The following is a 19,276-nucleotide window of genomic DNA, read 5'->3' as shown; positions in this document are numbered from 1 at the left end:
GGCTCGGGCGGCCTCCCGAACGTGAGCGAACCTATGCACGGGGGGAAGCCGGCTGTGGGGGACCTGTCCGCTTCGGCTGCGGGGGATCGATACGAAATGGTGCCCACGGAGCGGGGGGGACCGACTCAGGAGTTGTATTAAAAATACTGTATTTTGACATAGGTCTTGATTTCCATCCGTTCTGGTTTTGGTTTTCTTCTCTACAGGGGGTATTGTAAGAATTTTTCCAAGAGGTCAATCTTGCAATGCAGTCTCGTAATTTAATTGGCAAAACTCACTGGCATTTCTCTGTTGGAAGGTCCATTGAAGGCTTATTCTAAAGGTTTTATGTAGGCGTTTATTTTAACTAAAGAATGCATAGTAATGTCATCCTCGTCACCATTACAGCTGATCATATGCAACTGAGTACACACAACAATGTATGGCAAGCCAAGAAGTCTCATTTCCACAGCAGACATTCATATTTTCACCATGTTTTTAAATCTTTAACTAGTTAATTGTGACAGTAGCATTGGTCAGTATGGCTGCAAGTAGGTGGCACCTGGGGAAAGAGAACCTAAGGTTCACCCCTTTGAAAGCACATGTGGCCAAGCTCCAGTCTGAGTTTGTATGAGCCAGGTATGAGTGTCTACACCTTTAAAATGAAGCACCCAAACAAATGATGAGCTTTTGGAAATAGTTTCTGTGACGTCTCCAGCCGCACATCAAGTAAGTCAGGGGTAAAACTCAAATTTGGGATGGTCTGTATGTGTGGATGTACTCAGACTGGCATAGGTACAAATTGGCAATTCTGTACATATAAGAAACAAGTCAATATAACCTAAACAAGCCACTCTTCTGAAATTTTACATAGTTAAAATTATTTAACAAGCTCAGCAAATCTTTGTTCTCTAAGGTTTCATAGTAATGAAGTAAAAAATAAAAGCTCCCTATCTTTGTTCAACTAGGATTAAAAGAACAAAAATCTGACAGCCTAGGAGCCTTGACAGACACGAGTTTCTTAAGTTGCTGTCCTGCATCTTGTACATTCTTCCTGCTTGTGCTTACACTCGTATTTGTTTTCCCTTCTATCAAGCTGCCAAACGGGGGAAGAAAAAATGCCATGTCTTAAGCCTGTAACAGGACTGGTGAGCTCAGTGAAGGAAGGCTGCCCAGGGCAGTTCTGGAGTCACCGTCCCTGGAAGTGTTCACACACCATGTAGACAAGGCCCTCAGTGCCATGGGTTAGTGGTGGCGTTGGCAGTGCTGGGCAGCGGTTGGACTGGATGAGCTTAAAGGTCTTTTCCAACCTGGTTGATTCTGTGATTCCGTGACAGCATGAAGCAGATGAGACAGAAAATAATTTTATTGCGACTGCTCGCCTGACTGGTAGCTAAATATGTACAGACTGTGAGGTTCTGCAATCCTACTTGTATCTCTGTAGTTGATCCTAAGGATGGTGCACGGAGACATTGCATTGGCATAGAGCAGCAATTTTACAAGCAGAGAAGTGGGCTGTGCTTTTCTTTGTAACCAACTGGTATAATAACTTCTTTCTGGAGTGTTTATGGAAAGGCAGAGATAATTATTGAACTGAGGAATGTGTGCTTGTAGAAGAGTGCTGGGTAGCATGTGGGTAACTGTTGCTCTTCAGTTATAGAGTCCTTTTAAATTCCAGCAGATTCAAAGATCACAAACAACTCTCCTGCAAAAACAAGGTGGGGAAACCACTTGGCAATAATGAGGTAAGTTCAAAGGTTTTTTAGACTAAAATTATTTCCGTTTAGACTAAAATCTTTTGCATATCAAGCATGGTATGTGCACTTTGGAAAACAAATTATCAATATTTCTATGCTAAAACACAGATACTTTCTCATGAACTATAACTGATATCTGGGTTCACTTAATTTGATCCGAATGCCCTGGTAAAAGCCTAGAAATTCAGCTCTGGGGCACACAGTGTAAAAAGGACGTGAAGCTGCTAGAGATCCAGAGGAGGCCACAGAGATGGTGTGAGGGCTGGAGCAGCTCTGCTCTGGAGCCAGGCTGAAGAGAGCTGGGCTGGTTCAGCCTGGAGAAGTGAAGGCTCCCTAAGGGGAGACCTTAGAGCAGCTCCCAGGGCTAGCTTCCAGAGGGGCTTTTTACAAAGGCATGTAGCAACATGACAAAGGGGAATGGGTTTTAGCTGAAAGAAGGGAGATTTATATTAGATATTAGGCAGAAGCTCTTCTCTGTGAGGGTGCTGAGGTGCTGGCACAGGTTGCCCAGAGAAGCTGTGGCTGCCCCATCCCTGGCAGTGTTCAAGGCCAGGTTGGACGGGGCTTAGATCAGCCTGGCCTAGTGGAAGGTGTCCCTGCCTGTGTGTGGCAGTGGGTTGGAACTGCTTTGAGGTCCCTTTGAACCCAAACCAGCCTGTGATTCTATGACATTACTAGTGGAGTAACATGCATAATATATATAGATGAGTTACTGTTTAGAATTAAGCTTAAACCGTGACAGAAGATTACTGTTGTATTCAGTGCATACTCATCTTGTGAATGAAGAGCATGTGGATGACACATTTGAGGAGCAAACTGTGGAATGCAGTAGCTGTTGGATCCTGCAAAGTTTACAGTTTATAGATGTCTGGAGAACTAGGAGTGCTACCTAAGAGGCATGAATGTTGGGACTGCCTTTGTAGGAGCTGGCTTTTAAGAGCTCCTGTTCAGTTCCGAAATCAGGAGGATGCCTTATGCTGCAACTCCTCTGCCACTTAGCTGATACATAGCTTCTAGCATCTGGCATTTTCAGTTTCCAATGAGTTCTAGATTTAGCAGAGCAGCTGTTACTGATGTTGCATTCCTGCATTATTCCATTTGGCATGTTTCTTTTGCTCCACCTGTGCTACAGCCTCAGTTAGCATGATCAGAATCGTATTTTCCACATTATATGTGGAGCATATATACAGACTATTGACAAAATGTCCAGCAAATCAGTGATAAAGATTGTTCCTTCCTTGGGTGGTAGAGAAAGAAAGACCATTTTACTTCTTTCTCTCTGCCAGAGCTCTTGAGGACACACTTTCTCTGCCTTTTGTTTCTCAGCTAAGGCAGAACTCCTGCAATTCTGACTTTCTCTACAATTTTGCTTTCTAATTTCAGTTGGATATATGTATGCAAATAAATGTTCCATCAAAATTGCAGTACTGAGAAAATAAGAGACAAAGAGCAATCTAAAGAATTACTCCAGATTCATTTGCACAAAATAATGAAATGTGATGTTAACCAGAAAAGGTGAAAAGCAAATAAATGTAGAAACCGAGTACCAGAAGTATGTGTCTTGATAGTCGAACATAATTGGCTGAATCATTGAATGGCTGTGTTGGAAGTGACCTTAAAGATAAAAAATCCTAAAATCCTCCTTATTTATTTACTTAAACAAAAGTCTATTTAATACTGTGGGAGCCTGCTCATGTAAGGGAGATAACTATAAGTGAGATTAATGACTTTTCCTTTCCTGTTACTTGTTTTAAAGGTATTTCCACTTCTGTAAGCTCCCAGGAAGAGTTAAGGGAATCCGCCTACTGCGCTTCACTTCAGTGGTGATCATTGTTTTACTTCTTGTGGCAGGTGCTTTGACAGCTTTGCTTCCCAGTATCAAAGATGACAAAATGCCCAATTCAAGAAGGGAACCAAAAACCCAGAGTCAGTCTGCCTTGGATGCATTTACTCTTATTATGCAGACATATAATAGAACAGACTTACTGCTAAAGCTTTTAAATCATTATCAAGCCATCCCCCACCTACATAAAGTAATTGTTGTGTGGAACAACATTGGTGAGAAGATACCAGAGGAAATGTGGAATTCCTTGGGACCTCATCCTGTTCCTGTTGTCTTTAAAGTTCAAACTGTAAATCGCATGAGGAACAGACTCCAGAATTTCCTGGAGCTGGAAACTAAAGGTAATCAGCAGTTCATATTGCTACTATTAATACTATTTGCACACTTAAAATCTAAATGCTAAAAGGGAGATGGTTTGAATTTTACTGTGTTAATAAGCCCATGGATCTGTTGGTCCACTTAATAGGGAAGAAAGCTACATTATGACATCAGATGCACGCCACCACTACCAGCAGGCTTTCAGTCAAGAGTAAGGAAAAAAAGAGGGATGTCAAATGCATTCACAGGCTTTTTGCAAGGTGTTCTCCATTTCCTTTGTCAGGCAAACACAGCTAGTTCAGCCTCTCTTTATAGAGTAAACTAAAATTCATAGTGCTTGTATTTGTTGAGTCTCTGCATTAATCTGGATTTAAGTCATCTGGTAGTGACTTCATTTAATCCATTTATTTACAACTGAGTTCTCATGCATGTACTGTTCTGAAGAGAAATTTCAATCCCTAGCTGTCTGGCTTTCTACCTCAAGTTATGGAATCTTTGTAAGAGTATTTTCCCCAGTCTTTTAGCTGTTCATCTAAATATTCTTCATAAGCTCTTTGCAGGAGAAGCACAACAATAAATCTGTTTCAAGTGGAAAAAAAAAAAATCCCACATGTTCATAGCAGCCTTCCAGTATCTGAAGGGGGCTACAGGGATGCTGGAGAGGGACTGCATCAGGCACTGTAGCGACAGGACAAGGAGTGATGGGTTCAAACTGAAACAGGGGAAGTTCAGGTTAGATCTAAGGCAGAAGTTCTTCTCTGTGAGGGTGCTGAGGTGCTAGCACAGGTTGCCCAAAGAAGTGGTAAATGCTCCATCCCTGGCAGTGTTCGAGGCCAGGTTGGACAGAGCCTGGGGCAACTTGCTCTAGTAGAGGGTGTCCCTGCCCATGGCAGGGGATTGGAGATGGATGATCTTAAGGTCCTTTCCATCCCAAACCAGTCTGGGGTCATATGATTCTATGATTAGTAAAGGCAATTCTGTTTACTGCCCCCTTCCTAATATGACTTGCAAATCAAAAGCCATGACTTCTAGGAAGACACTAGAAACTTCAACATCTGAAGTGTTTTATTTACTGTAATAGGGTTTACACTGACTGTAAACTTAAAAAGCTTTAATGTACCTGAAGGTCTAATCTAAGAGTATCTTTCATTTTCCACTTCGTAATAGTCTTTTGCCCAAAATTTAAGGCAAAGATTCTTCTTTATGTAGTTCATGTTATTGAACGTTGCCTGTGCAATTCATTAAGCTTGCTTTGTTAGAACTTGCAAGTAGTGAGGGGATGGGTAAAATTTTATGCTAAGAATCCTTTATAAATCTCATACTCTGAAGAATGGTATCTAACTCTTTTGGTTGCATTTTTATGCAAGATTAGCAGGATCTTAAGTTGCTTAATCTTTTGAGAAGTTAAACATGGTTTTCTTTCTCCCCCTTTCAGCTGTTTTAATGATGGATGATGATACACTAGTCAGTGCTCATGACCTTACTTTCGCCTTCTCTGTTTGGCAGGTAATGTTTTGCACCTTGGCATGCAGTATTTGAGAGTTACAATTGAGATGAATGGTTTTAAGAGTAATACCATACCTTCATGCTTTACTACCGGTTTTCTAGCTATACAGCTAGATTTTAGAAGGATTGAAGCATTGAACAGTAGCAATTGCAAAAATATTCTTCAATACTAGCTATACCTGTAATCTGTCTTTCAAATTTATAACTCTTCTTGTACAAGAACACTGAAGTTGCTGACTACTGAATTTATTTAAATTGATAGGAGGCAGCAAAAAAAAACTTGTGGGGTTTTTTCATCTCCAAGAGAAATTGTCTATAAAGTTATTTTGAGTGCCAATTATACAGCTGCAAATTGTGTATAGATGTTTCTTGGCACTACATAGCGTTGAATGAGGCATATTGTGTCAGTTCTGTGAAACTGTGTTTAATTGCAACATTTATGCAGATTAAGGGACCATATGCCAACAATTTCGTTCTTTCCTGGCAATAATCTTGTGCTCATTATTTTTTTTCTAAGCGTAAATCTCACGACACTTCTTAACACACATTTCACAGTGTGTTCACTTTAATTGTTTAAATTTATTTTTTCTTTCAGCAATTTCCAGAGCAGATAGTGGGATTTGTCCCTAGGAAGCACATTTCTACTCCTTCAGGTGTATACAGTTACGGCAGCTTCGAGTTGCAGAGCCCTGGATTTGGAAATGGAGATCAGTATTCTATGGTTCTTATCGGCGCAGCATTTTTTCATAGTGGATATTTAGAAGACTTTCAAAGACAGCCAGAAGCAGTTTATACTTTAATAGATGAAACTCAAAATTGTGATGATATTGCCATGAATTTTCTGGTAGCCAAGCATACTGGGAAACCTTCAGGAGTGTTTGTGAAGCCTGTTGACATAAGGAATTTAGAAAAAGACACTAACAGTGGCTATTCTGGAATGTGGCACCGAGCAGAACATTTGTTACAGAGATCTTACTGTGTAAATAAACTGGTTAATATTTATGATGGCATGCCTTTAAAGTATTCTAATATCATGATTTCTCAGTTTGGTTTTCCTAATTATGCCAATCACAAGAATAAAATGTAAGCCAATGGATTTAAGGGGTTAAAAGTTAAACAATACTCAGTGAATTGTACTGAGTTCAAGAAGAGGAGAAGGTCTAATTACTGCATCTTGGCCATCCTTATTTGTAGCTTCTGAACTTCTTCCACATGGCTTCTTATGTATTTTTTTTTTCCTTTCGTACTAATTTCCAACGTAAATTTTGAGAAAACTTAAAGAATATATACTAGTGTTTAACTGTGATAAAATCATCCCATTTCATTAAAACTTGAAAAGCTATTACAATTAATTAGGCCAGTTCTTCAGAAACATGCAGAGAAAAATGCACTCCTACACTTGCAGTGCTTATGTTTAGATTTTTATTTCAATGTTAATCTAGTTAAATGAGGTCTAGGCATATTTTTTATAGTTATATCTTGAGATACTTCCTTGACTTCCCCCTTCTCCTCCTGCTTCTCAGTGAAACTGTAGAAGGGCTACAGTAAAGTGCTGGCCAGGCTTCTAGACTCCTGTAAAAAAACCCTATGAAGTTTGTATATATAAGCTATTCTGTATTCTGAGATGTTCCTGAAGCTGCTAGCCGGAGAAGAGTACCTCACCTTAATCTCAGATAGTCCTAAAATGGTTGCTTATAGCATCTACTACTGCTGAGATAGTGGAAAATGATCTCTGATGTGGCTTTTTTCCCCATTATTAATTTGCCTAAAGTTGCTGAAATACTACAAGCAGCTGAAAGGCAAAACCTAGCAGCTAGAAATACAAGAAACATGAATCCATAAAATATGAAACTTTTAAAAGCAGCAAGAAGAAATTGAGGGGATATTACATGTTAATACTTTTTTTAGTCTTAGTTTTATTTTTGTATTTTGCATGTACGCTGTTACAAAAATATGCTCAAGAAAATCCTCACTCTTAAAATATGTCTTATTTACCATTGCTGAATAAGAGAAGGCTGTTCTACATATATGACAGTGTACATTTTGTTGTATTACAGATCTACTGTTTTTTTAGCTACTCTTTCATAGCATCATAGAATCCCAGACTGGTTTGGGTTGGAAGAGACCTTAAAGTGCATCCAGTTCCAGCCCACTGCCATGAGCAGGGACACCTCACACTAGAGCAGGTTGCTCCAAGCCCCTGTGTCCAACCTGGCCTTAAACACTGCCAGGGATGGGGCAGCCACAGCTTCTCTGGGCACCCTGTGCCAGCGCCTCACTGCCCTCACAGGGAAGAGCTTCTGCTTTAGATCCAACCTGAACTTCCCCTGTTTCAGTTTGAACCCATCACCCCTTGTCCTGTTGCTACAGTCCCTGATGAAGAGTCCCTCTCTGGCATCCAAATGAGTATTTACTTACTTTTTGGTTCCTTTCACCTCTGGTTTTGGTGGCTACACAACAGAACTACAATGTGCAATGAATGAGTAAAGCATTATAAAAAAAAAAAAAAAAAAAACACAAAAAAATCGTCTTTTAAAGTACAGAGGTATCTGACAGGGCTGGACTGTTACGAGTCTCTGATTTCCCTGGCCTCATCTATAGCAAGAAACAGAGCTATTATTAACAGCTTTTGTTAGATTGGGATGCTGTAGTTCTGTAACCAGTGTGTTAACATGGATTGGACAGACCTTTTCCATTGAAGTTACAGACTTATTTTTGTGGTATGGAGGAAAGAAAATAGATTTTCTTGGATCACAGAAAGGAATCAAATCTGGCATCCAAAGTAGATTTAGTTTAATTTGCATCAGCTTTTAATTGATTCTTAATACCAGGTCAAAGGTATCTATGGGCAATCATTAACAGCTAATACCAAGTACACAAATAGCATCTGCACAAAATGGGTGTATCATTTTTTCAGTTTTTGCAATGTTAGCTGGCAAAAAGTGGTTGAAAAACGTGACAAATTCTTTACAGCTGGGCTGATTCTGGATGTAAGTCTTTGGGGGAATGGAGAATTCTTTTGCCTTCTATCAGTGTTAAAGGATTTTATTTCTGTTCAGTGAAGTCTTCCTAGTACTTTTGTAAGATTTAAAGGGCAAAATCTTAACATGACAGTGTAAAGTCTGCTTAATTTTACTGTAATAGTGAAAAGTCGATTTTAATTATTGTGCTGTAGTGATAAGTAGTAATCAAGCAAGTCTGCAATCTTTCCAGAAATGCAGCTTTCCTCATGGCAGTTTACTGTGTTTCGTTTACTCACTGACCTGTAATCTCTGTTCTTTGCAGTATCAACTAGAATTGTTAAGGCTCACAGGTGCTGTTTACCTTACTTTTAAAAAGTGAAATGAACCGGCAACTCAGCCAAATCTCACTATTGGCTTCTTTGCTGGGGAGAAGGAGTTGGTTTGGGTTGTGTCCTGGGTTCAACGACAAGTTGGGATTACTTTTTGTTCTTCTGTATCAGTGAAAGAATTAATAGAACAAGATTTTATTATACTGGTAAATTTAATTTGTACCATTGTCAAATAAAATATGTAAACCAGATTGGTTTCAGTGTTAGATGTCTAAAGTAAGCTGACAGTTTGCATACAGATTAGCAGCACCAAGATTTCATTTTTTAAAAAACATGTACTTGTTGGCTCTTACATTCTCTTAATTTAGGTAACGCCTAAATTAATTGAGGAAATAAACTGAGGGGGAAAAGCCACCAAAAACCACAGCCTTAAGCAGTTAGTTAGACATAGATAGCAAAAGAAAATTTGAAGATTTCATCTCTAGCCATAATTCATTGTGCTTAGGAACCAAAAGGGTTTTGTTTATTTTTTAAAGGCTGACAACTTTTTATACCTTGATGGCTACAAAAATGCCTTAGGATTCTTTAATTAAGTATATTACTGAGGATTTATATTTTTAACAAAATAATATCTATGTGGTGATTTCTTCTGAGAGATTATCTAGATGTCATTTGGAAGTGTTTTACAGTCTAAACAGATTCATCACCACCTCTGAATATTCTATAGAAATTAATGTTTAGGAACACAGGGCTTTAAAAATGGCATCTAACAGATATTTAAAAAATTCTCGTTGAAAAATTCAGGATATAGTCTTAAAATGATGCAACAGGACTACATGAAAATTACTTCATATGCAGCTTAAAAAACGCCACAAGATGTCACTGTAGCCTTGGTATTTGGTATCACCAAATGTCAAAAATAGTAATTGGAATTGATTAAAATCGACAAAATTATAAGAGGTGAGAACATTCCTAAAGCTAGCATTTTGCAAGATGAGCTGCATTAGATAATCATACTAAAAGCTATGAGATACAACCCTGGAACTGAAAAAACATGGAGGTTATTTTGTGCATATTTTTACAGGGGAGAAGGATTATTTTAAGCACCTTTTATGCTTACAAAGGTTCCAGCTAATTGCCACAAATGATAAGTGGTATGTAGCCAAACCAATGCTTGTAAATTTTACAAAAGCTATATAAGTGGTATACAAATAACATTTGACAGTGGGGTTCAGTTTCTAGACACCTTTGCCTCCTAGATTTACTAGCCTAGCTAGAGGGACTTTTACAAATAATAGGCTTTAACACAAACTAGGTATCTAGGGATTCTGGATCCTGGATCCTGGATAGCTAGCCTGCTACACTGCTCCATCTTTGCTTCTGTTGCCCAAGATAGCTTTGTTAAAGCCAATTTTGAGTATGCTCATTCAGACACCCCTCAAGCAGAGTGCAGCACAGACTTAGAAATGTATGTTACATTGAACTGTAGTGAAAGTTTGAGTAAAAAAGGCTGTTAAAAACAATGGTTCTGGAGAAAATACATTGATACCTCTTTTCTTACTGGGGATATGTTACCCCTTAGAAAATTGCTTACAAATAAAATTTAAATATTTAATTAAGGGTTAGCTATAAATGTATGCAATCTTGAGCAATACAGGAAAAGATAAGCACATTGATTTCCATAAAGAGCAAATAGCCCCCAACAACCTTTATTTAATTTCCTGTTACAGAAGACAGTGCTCTTAGTCTTGCAAGCATCTTGTATGGAATAGTACTTACTTCTGAGAATAAGGTTTCTTACCTAAGTTCACAGGATCAGGCCCAAACAGTCTTACTTAAGAATATTAGTTCTGGAGTTATAAAAAATGGAGGCAAAAAAGAGCCATGTGAGAACACAGGTTCACATTATTAGAACAAACACAGAATAAATAAGCAACTACAACTGCATGAAAAGTATTTTCTGTAGTACTTCAGTGTATCAGAGCATCCAGTGCTTATGACACTAGATAAAAAGTGAGAAGTCACACTTGTATTTAGCCTCATCTACAAACAACTTAGAATCAATTATATGAACTGGTAATTACAGGAGCTTATTAACAGTGTTCGGAAAACATGGTGATAATAACATGAACCTCAGGGCTGCATGCTGCTTTGCATTACAATGGTTTTTAAGGTTTTTCAGGGCTGGTTTTTGTTTTGTTTGGTTAGTTGTAACAATGAGATGGACAGCCCGCCCTGCTTGGCACTCAGCAATTCTTTCGAAAGGGGAGACTGGTAGGAAAAAGGCATTTCTAACATTTTCAACACTCCTGTTTGTTTGGTGGAAAGTTAATCGCAGACTACAAGCTAATTCAGCTTTTGTAAGTGAACCACCAAAAAATCAATCTTTAACTTTTGGGACAAAAAAAAAAAAAGTGAAAAGTAGTTCTGTGTAGTTTTACCAGTGTCTTTGAAGCGCTATACGAAACTCTTCATCGCCCAGCGGCTGACATAAACCACAGCGGCCGGCAAGGGACCGGCTACCTACGGCTCAAAGACGCCAGATCTCCGCTGAGAAGAACCCCGCTCGAGGGCACGTCACCAGGCACCACTCGCTCATTGGTTGGAGAGGAAGGAAGGCGGCTTTTGATTGGCGAGTCCCTTGTCAATCAACCGAAGAGGTGGTGCGGGCCGGGCGGGGCCGGGCCCCGCGCACACAAGTGTCCCAGAGAGGGAAGCGGGACTAGCGCTTCCCCTGCGCCCCGGGGCGGCCTGCCGCCCGCCCCTTCGCGGAGGTGCCAGCTCCGCCTCAGGCCCTGCAAGCTGTGCTTCTGCCTCTGCAGGCCGTTTGCCTCGGGCGGGGGGGTGCGCACAGGGTCCTGGTGCCCCGGGAAGTGCGAGTGAGCGCAGGGCTGGGGCGGAGCGTGGAGTCCCGCCGGGCGGTGAGGTTCTGTGAGGCGGAGGGCGGAGCGGCCGGGCGGACGCGGAGAGCGAAGGAGCGAGGGCGGGACACAGGAGGAGGAGGAGGAGGGCTGGTCACTCGCGCGGCTCGGCCCCGGGCCGGCCGAAACAAAGGCTCTTAGCGCGGTTGGTAGTGCGCCGCTGGTCGCCTGGTAACCGCCCGCTGCCTCTTTATCCGGGGGCGTTTCCGCGCTGCGGGCGGGGCGGAGTTGGAGTCCCCGCGGGCGCCAGCTGTGTCCCGGAGCTAGTTCTCGTCTCCGCTCTCGTTCCTATGCGGGCTGCGACAGCGGCGCTTCCCGTAGCGTGGCCCCCGGCAAGCGGGCGGCCCCTCCGGGCAGCGGGTCGCTTCCCAGAGAGAACGTCCCGGCCCCGCCATGAGTTCGGAGCCTCCCCGTGCCTCGCTGCTCCGCGCCCTGTTTAAGATGGAGCCGGCGGCAGCTGCCTCTGAAGTGCTTGGGGGAGCCTCGGAGTTCGTGAAAGGTGAGAACGGGCCGGGGAGCCCTTCCCGTCCCCTGCCCGCGGGGGTGCCACTCGCCGGAGCCTCCCTTGGGAAGGAGGCTCGCTGTTCTTTTTCCCCTTTCCCGCCTCTCTGGGCTTTTGCTGCGTGCCCGGCTCGGCTTCGGCCCTTTTCGCCTTGCGGTTTTCGTGAGCCGCCGGCCCCTCGGCCGCCGCGGGGCACGCCTGAGCGGTTCCTTCCTGCTCTCTTTTCCGGTGAGAAGCGGGGCCGGCACCTGTTGCTATGTGTGGCTGTGTTGTGAGTCAGAAATCCCAGCCCCCCTGCACCGAGGGGTGTCCGGCCGGGCTGAGCGGGTGCTCGCACTCCCGCCGCAGCTCTTCGCAGGAGAGAAAGGATCATGGAGTCCACTAGGTTAGAAAAGCCCTTTAAGCTCATCCAGTTCAACCGTTTCCCAGCACTGCCAAGGCCACCACTGACCCATGGCACTGAGGCCTCGTCTCCACGGTGTGTGCGCACTTGCAGGGACGGTGACTCCAGCCCTGCCCTGGGCAGCCTGTTCCAATGCCTGAGCACCCTCTGGGGAAGGAATTGTTCCTCAGCTCCATCCAAACCTGCCCTGGTGCAGCTTGAGGCCGTTTCCTCTTGCCCCATCCCTTGTTCCTTGGGAGCAGAGCCCAGCCCCTCCTGGCTCCATCCTCCTGTCAGGCAGTTGTAGGAGCGATAAGGTCCCCCCTGAGCCTTCTCTGCTCCAGACTGAACCCCCCAGCCCCTGAGCCGTTCCCCATCACACTTGTGCTCCAGGCCCTGCACCAGCTCCATTGCCCTTCTCTGGCCCCACTCCAGCACCTCAATGTCTCTCTTGTAGTGAGGGGTCCAGAGCTGAACACAGGATTCAGGGTGCAGCCTCACCAGTGCCCAGTGCAGGGGCACAGTCACTGCCCTGGCTCTGCTGCCGCACTGGTGCTGGTACAGGCCAGGATGCTGGTGGCTTCCTGGTTGCCTGGGCAAGAAATGGCTCAGCTGTGCCTGTTGTGTGGTGGGGCAGGACAGGGCTGCGGAGTGCCGTGGAGAAGTACTGAGCTGCTTGGTCTACCCTGCAACACTGCCCTTGTCTGTTTCAGATCGGCTGTACTTTGCTACTTTAAGGAATAAACCAAAAAGTACCGTAAATACCCACTACTTCTGCACCGACGAGGAGCTGGTCTATGAAAAGTAAGTGTTGCGGTCTGTTGTCTTTTGCATGTTCCAAGTGATTGCCTGAGATTCTTCCCAAAACACTTGAATACTCTGTAGAGTGTTGTTGCCCCGCTTGGCTACTTGCACATAGCATGAGTATGAAGTTATCCTGAATGTATTTAGACACTAGCTGAGACTAGTTTAACAAGATTGCTATGTTAAAAAACACAAACCCAGCTACAAGGCCAGTTAAATGGCTTAAATTGTGGTTGGGCCTAGGGGAAGGATCTCTGAGCTTTGTAAGATTTGTTTATAAGGTGGAGGAGATCTCTTAAGACTAATTACATCTTATTAAGTGGTGTCTTAAATAGAAGACTGTTATTTGGTGCGAATGGATGAAACAATAGTTTGTTTTGTGTGCGTTTTCCTGTGTGAAGAGTATGAAATGTTTGCCTTTTATACAGAATCATAAGAATGCAAAACTTAAATGTGCATTTGAAGAAATCTGCAACTTTTATTTAGAAGTCTGTAGAAGGTTTTGAGATGGTACTTCCTGTTGGCTTTTGTAGAACAGCAGAGAAAGTATATCTCTGAAGTAAAAGCTTCATGTGTTTGCAAGACAATGAAAGCACACAGAAGGCCAAAAGTAAAACTGGCTATAGTTTGAACACTGTTAAAGAACATAAAATACACTAAACAAAGTAACTGCTGTGGTTAAATAGTGGCTGCTCTAGGCTGTGTTCCCAGATCATCTGTTTCACCTGTGATGGTGTATCTAGCCTCTTAACAAGGGTTTTGCTGCAAAACTGAAACAGAAAATGTGGTCTTATTTTAAATAGAACTGTCTGTACAAGTTGAAGAACTTGTGAGCATCAGCCATTCTTCCTTCCCTTCTCCAGTGACTTCAGTGCTGCTTCTGTGAAGCTGTAAACTAGTCTTACTTTGTTTCTAGCTTGCTTTCTATGCACAGCTTACAGTTTTAGGGCTTCCTATCTATGCATGTTTTGAGTCTTCATTATTTTAAGCTTTGTGTCTTCTAGTGAAGCTCCCAATGATTCACTTCCAAAGTTAACTTTTGTAATTACCTGCTTGGGTTGGGAGTAGGTTCTGTAATGATCATTAACTTATTCACATTGGAAGGGACCTCAGGAGTACCCTGAGGCAAGGCTGACCTGATATCAAAAGCAGAAAAGCAGAATTCGACTGGGAAGGCCCTGAGCAATTTGCATTGCGTGGATGTTCCACTTTCTTTAATGAAAGTAAAATTGGATCTCATATCTCTAAGACTTCTGTGTTATGCTTGACCCGAGGAGTATTGTTTCTAATTCTTAATATGCTTCAAGTAAGGGTGAATGAATCTTGTGTGCAATTTGATCTTGGGGGTGGGAAGGTGGAGCAGTTCTGCACTGCTTGTTACAGATGATGGTACTAACCAAGGACTGTAGCTGGAGTATTTAGTGTGAGGACACTATCATATTTAAAACAAAACAAAACCAAACCAACTGAGAAATCTGGGGGGAGGCAGAGGGAAGATGGGAAAAGGAAATTCAGTGAGTATAGTCCTTAACCCAATTACCTGTTAACCACATACCAAGGTCTAATTTGACACCAGATAGAATTACAAGGTAATGGGAGGAAGCAAAGTTTCCTTTATCTTCTAGGGCACACCTAAAGGTTTTGGATAATGTAACTTGCAGTGTGTTTTCTGAATGCATAGGTCCTAATCTAACTGGCCTTTTTTCAAGGCATCATCCTCTGTCTGATACCATAATAGTACACTCCCTTTTTGTGCTCTCAAAATTCTGAAACATGAGATACAAATTAAGTGACAGTTACTAGGTGAGTTTTCTGTAATAACCTAACACCGTTATATAACGCTGCTAAACTTTCCCCTGGTATTTGTATTGCAGCACCCATCGCTATCAGTGTTTGCAGTATTTGGTAGTAAAACCATGCCAGATCTCCTTTTTTTGATGTCAGCCTGTTAGGTTTCACAGGCTGTACAGCAAGTGAGGGGCCTGACATCAGTGCCTGTCTGTAAGTAGTAGTGGAGTGTAATCTTAATACACCAGATTGGATGTGCTGCTCATTCTCTCAGAAATGCAGCCTTATTTCTCACAGTGATCAGAAATACTTGCTGCGTGATAACAAACTACTTGGAAGTGAGTGCTGAAGTGCTATGTCTCAGAACAGTGGTTTCCAGAGCCTTCATTCTTGCTTGTCAGAATTTCATGACCACTTCTGCCTTTTAATCAAATGAGTTTTTCAGATTGTTACAAGGAGGAGATGTCTACTCAGGGACACAATCCTAAGCAGCTGTGAGGCACACAACTAGTTTTGTTAATACAACTGTTTATTTGTTTAGTTATACATCATTCTAGTGACAAGGCAAAGATAATTCATTGTGCATGGAAGTAAACAGCTTTGGGCTGTTACTCTGTTAACTTTAGCGATAACTCCTAAGTATGAAGTGCTAGAGAAAGTTATTTAGCTGACTTTACAGAGGTGTCAGTTTACCTTCGCTTCAGTGATATGTGATCTTGAAAACCGCGTGAGTATGTAGGTTCAGGGTTGTCAGATTACACAGAGCGTGTTACCGGCTCATATAGTACTTAGAATCTCACTGCCTTGCTTCCCTTGTTTTCCTCACTCTTGAAGAGGCATCAGGAAGTAATAGTGTACATTAATAGTATACCCCATTTATTAAACAAAGCAGCTGTTGTGCTGGGTCGAAGCTTTGGTCTGATAAATGCTGACGTGCTCTTGCAGCTTGTCACGTGGTTTAGCACTAAGTTGTACACAAGGTGTGGTTACGTAAAAGCTGGAGCACTTTAGCCTTCAGTTTCACTTGAAGTTGTCAGCTATTCTCATGAATTCATAACTGTCTCAGTTAAACATTCACACTTTTAAAAATAATAAAGATAGGCTTAAATGCTTTTAAGAACATCTCTAATGCTGGGTGACTAGGAGCTCACTACTAGAACTGTCACTGTCGTAGTTAAATGTGCTGCAATTTAACCTTGAACCTATTATGCTAGGGAAATGGTATGTAAATTCCTCAGTTGATGGTATGTAAATTCCTTGGTTGAGGGAACAAGAAACCTGAATGAATCTATCCAATTCTGAATTCTCTTTTTCTTGATTGTTCTGTTTCTGTAAGATTTTGTCAGTCTCTTTCCGAGACTCTGAGGTCCCTCCTGAGAAAGGAGAAAGGCTGCACTGCTGCTTGTAAGGGAATACAGTCTTTCAGGGTAATGCAATGCAGGTAACTATTATTTCGGGAAAATGGAGTTAATGCGAAATAATCCAGCTTGATGAAGGCTGTCAGTTGGCAAATAGACAAGCCTTGCCTTGGCAAGACCTCAATTAATGAGTTAGGCACTAGTAAGCAGCTTTTTTATTCTCTAAGAATAGCTTCTTTCATGTTTCACCTTTCAGTAAACAGGTCTGGTTTGAGCATACTACGCTTGACTGGTTAACTCGGCTTTCACATTTTTATCAAAGCAACCTTTTAAGTCCTTTTTGTTGTTGAGTAGTTTTCTCAAACAAAATTAAGATTTAGATAATGAGAAACAGGAGTCCCTTACTGATAAGTTATAATGGCAGTTTTCATAAATCCTACTGTTTTCAGTCACTTGTTCTGACTTTGGATCTCCTGTGTAAACAGCTTTTGCAGATCTAGTCTGACATGTGAGCAGCTGTAAAATTAATGCTATATTCTCTGTACATCCTGTTTTACACTAACACTTTCTTTCAAGTCATAGTATATTACTTGCCTGTTCCATAGCAGTGTTAATGTTAGCTGCTGCTTTCAGTTCCAGCAGCAGTAGAGTAACACCCTTAAATGCTTAGCTACAGCACTATTAAATGAGCACTGTTTGGACTTTGATTTGTAGGACTTGCTTCCTTCACTGTCTGTGTATATGCAAAGAAGCAGCTTCCCTCCTGTGAGAAGAATAAGGGTTAACTTGTTTGTTTTTACTTTGGCTAAATGCTGCTTTTCTGTGGCTATCCAGTAACAGTACTTGCATACAAAACCTGAACTTCTCCATTGTTCTGTGGCTTATATCATTTGAAAGGAAAAAGAAAACTTGAACTTAGCCTTGTTACAACAAACAGCTGTCACTTCACACAGGGAACAGGGAGCTTCTTGTCCACATCAGTAGCTTTTTGGATGTGACTGTTGAACAAGATAACTTAGGAAGTTAAAGTCCACAAAAAAAAAAAAAAAGAAATTCTCTGAATTATAACTTCTGTCTATGTAAATGTAAAAACAGAGCAGAAAAACCTGCTGGTACCAGCTTTCATATGTCTGATTTTTACACGAGTATTAAGAATAGTACTGTGGCTTTATTTTGTTTTCCATCTTAAAATAAGAGATTTTAAATTCACTGTGAGCAAGAAAATTGGAAGATCTAAGAAGTGAGAGCATATTTTTTTTTTCCTCCAGACATAAACTACTGACATAATTTTATGCTTGAAACTTGAAAAGTGCTATTCTGTAACACCTATTGTGTTGTCTTAAGTCCAATAGTTTCAGAAGTCCTATACGCACACATTGCTTTACCATAGCTGTCTTCACTTCTTTGTATAGAAAAAAAAACAGTCACCCAAAGTATTGAATTTTTCTGTTTGCAGTGAAAGGGCAGCAGGATAAAAAAAAAAAAAAATCTGTTTTCTAGGCTCCAGTTTTATATTGGGTGGGTGCATAGCTTAATATAGGAAACCCCTTATGACAAACTTTGTGGGAGAGCCTCTTCACCTGCAGTTTGTTCCTACATCAAGGAGCATTGCATCAAAAATGCATCTATCTGGAATAGCTCTTTAATTATCTATAATTTGGATTTGTGTTCTTGTTGGATTTTGAAGAGTCGGAATCTTAAGGATTTGAAACATACAAGGGGAAGTGGAGTAGCTGGTGTTTTAGGTAGTCCAGAGCCTCTACATTATTCCTGCCTTCAGACGCAAGCAGTAAGGTGATGTATTATTTCTAGCCTTAGACTTGCTGTATCATCCTTTGTCTATTCAGAAGTGTGCAGTCCCTAAGTAGTATTAAGTGTTAGGGGTCATGTCTCAGCCCAGATAAGAAAGCTCCTATCGATTCATGTGTTACTGTAATTGGTGGGGCTAAAGCAGGGAGAGACTACAGTGGGCATCCCACTTTTCTTCGTGCTCTTGAGAAGCAGGAAGGAGAAACACACTCTAGGAAACAGGAGTTGGAGAAAGAAGATGAAGCAGCCAAGGTTTCCTGACTGGTAGTTAGGTTGTAGTGTGTGGACTGATCTTCTTGGCTTTCATCCGGAAGTTTAATTGTATGGGCACATGTTCAGCTTATGATTTGAAGCATTTATATGGAGCAGCCAGTTGGGTGCTTCAGCAGTAGCTGGTTCTTGTATGGCTTAACGGCTAGTTAGAGTGCATACAGCAAGGGCCCTACAGTGCAGTGACCCAAATGTTGTAGCAACGGAGCCCAGGAAAGGGACAGAGAAAAGCAAGTGGAAAATGTTTTTCTTTCTAATTTCTGGATCTTTGTAAAATGTTACAAAATTAACATAGTTTTGCAGTTAGGAAGCTGCATTTCTGGTAGTTCCTGGAGCTGTTGTGATTAATCTTTTGGTTTAAGTACTTGCAAGCTTGGGATGCTCCTGTTTTGGCAGAAAAACGACTTTATATGGTTGCTAGTTCCCAAGAAGGCACACTTCCTACCTAAAGGACTAGTTGTACCCATACTCTAGAAAATGATTGCAATTGTTAAACTGTGCCTCTTGTCAAGTTACTAAGCCAATAACTGGCTAAGCTGCCACACAAGTAACATCATCCCCCCCTAAGCATTACTACATTGTTAGAACTGACTTGGTGGATCTGTCCTAGTTGTTGCGCCTCCCCCCTCCCAGTATGATGATTAGGCTTTGGACCATATTTAAGCTATTGGAAATGCCTGCAGCTTGGTAAGGATGCATGCACGCCCTCATTCAGTGTGGCAATAACACTGAGTTTCTGTCACGAAT

At 41.8% G+C, this 19,276-nt stretch overlaps 2 protein-coding genes across 7 annotated transcripts in view; both read left to right on the top strand.

Annotated features, from left to right (window-relative positions):
• The first annotated feature begins 10 nt into the window (after positions 1-10).
• EXTL2 (exostosin like glycosyltransferase 2) lies at positions 11-8,946 on the top strand. Of its 4 annotated transcripts, none has more exons than XM_065669552.1 (5): positions 11-21; positions 1,661-1,724; positions 3,493-3,920; positions 5,333-5,403; positions 5,999-8,946. In XM_065669552.1, exons 2-5 carry the CDS (start codon positions 1,720-1,722, stop codon positions 6,488-6,490), a joined length of 996 nt encoding a protein of 331 aa, XP_065525624.1. In that variant the 5' UTR covers positions 11-21; positions 1,661-1,719; the 3' UTR covers positions 6,491-8,946. The 4 variants fall into 4 exon arrangements, with proteins under 4 accessions (XP_065525624.1, XP_065525623.1, XP_065525625.1 ...); XM_065669551.1 differs by having other exon boundaries at positions 12-21; positions 1,658-1,724; XM_065669553.1 differs by lacking the exon at positions 11-21 and adding an exon at positions 117-708 and having other exon boundaries at positions 1,658-1,724.
• Positions 8,947-11,506: 2,560 nt separating this feature from the next.
• Positions 11,507-19,276, top strand: part of CDC14A (cell division cycle 14A) — a 59,323-nt gene continuing 51,553 nt past the window's right edge. For 2 of the 3 annotated variants that reach the window (XR_010610597.1, XM_065669549.1), the window contains exons 1-2: positions 11,507-12,115; positions 13,214-13,304. Coding sequence is in view for 2 of the 3 variants with exons in the window: in XM_065669549.1 (XP_065525621.1) it covers positions 12,010-12,115; positions 13,214-13,304 (197 nt within the window). In the remaining variant the exon portion in view is untranslated. The remainder of the gene's footprint in view (positions 12,116-13,213; positions 13,305-19,276) is intronic. The other variant, XM_065669548.1, reaches the window with a different exon arrangement.

Source organism: Lathamus discolor, chromosome 3 (assembly GCF_037157495.1).
Source record: "Lathamus discolor isolate bLatDis1 chromosome 3, bLatDis1.hap1, whole genome shotgun sequence".
Classification (NCBI taxonomy): domain Eukaryota; kingdom Metazoa; phylum Chordata; class Aves; order Psittaciformes; family Psittacidae; genus Lathamus; species Lathamus discolor.
Note: the sequence above shows the minus strand (reverse complement) of the source record. Positions and strands in the feature narration are given on the sequence as shown.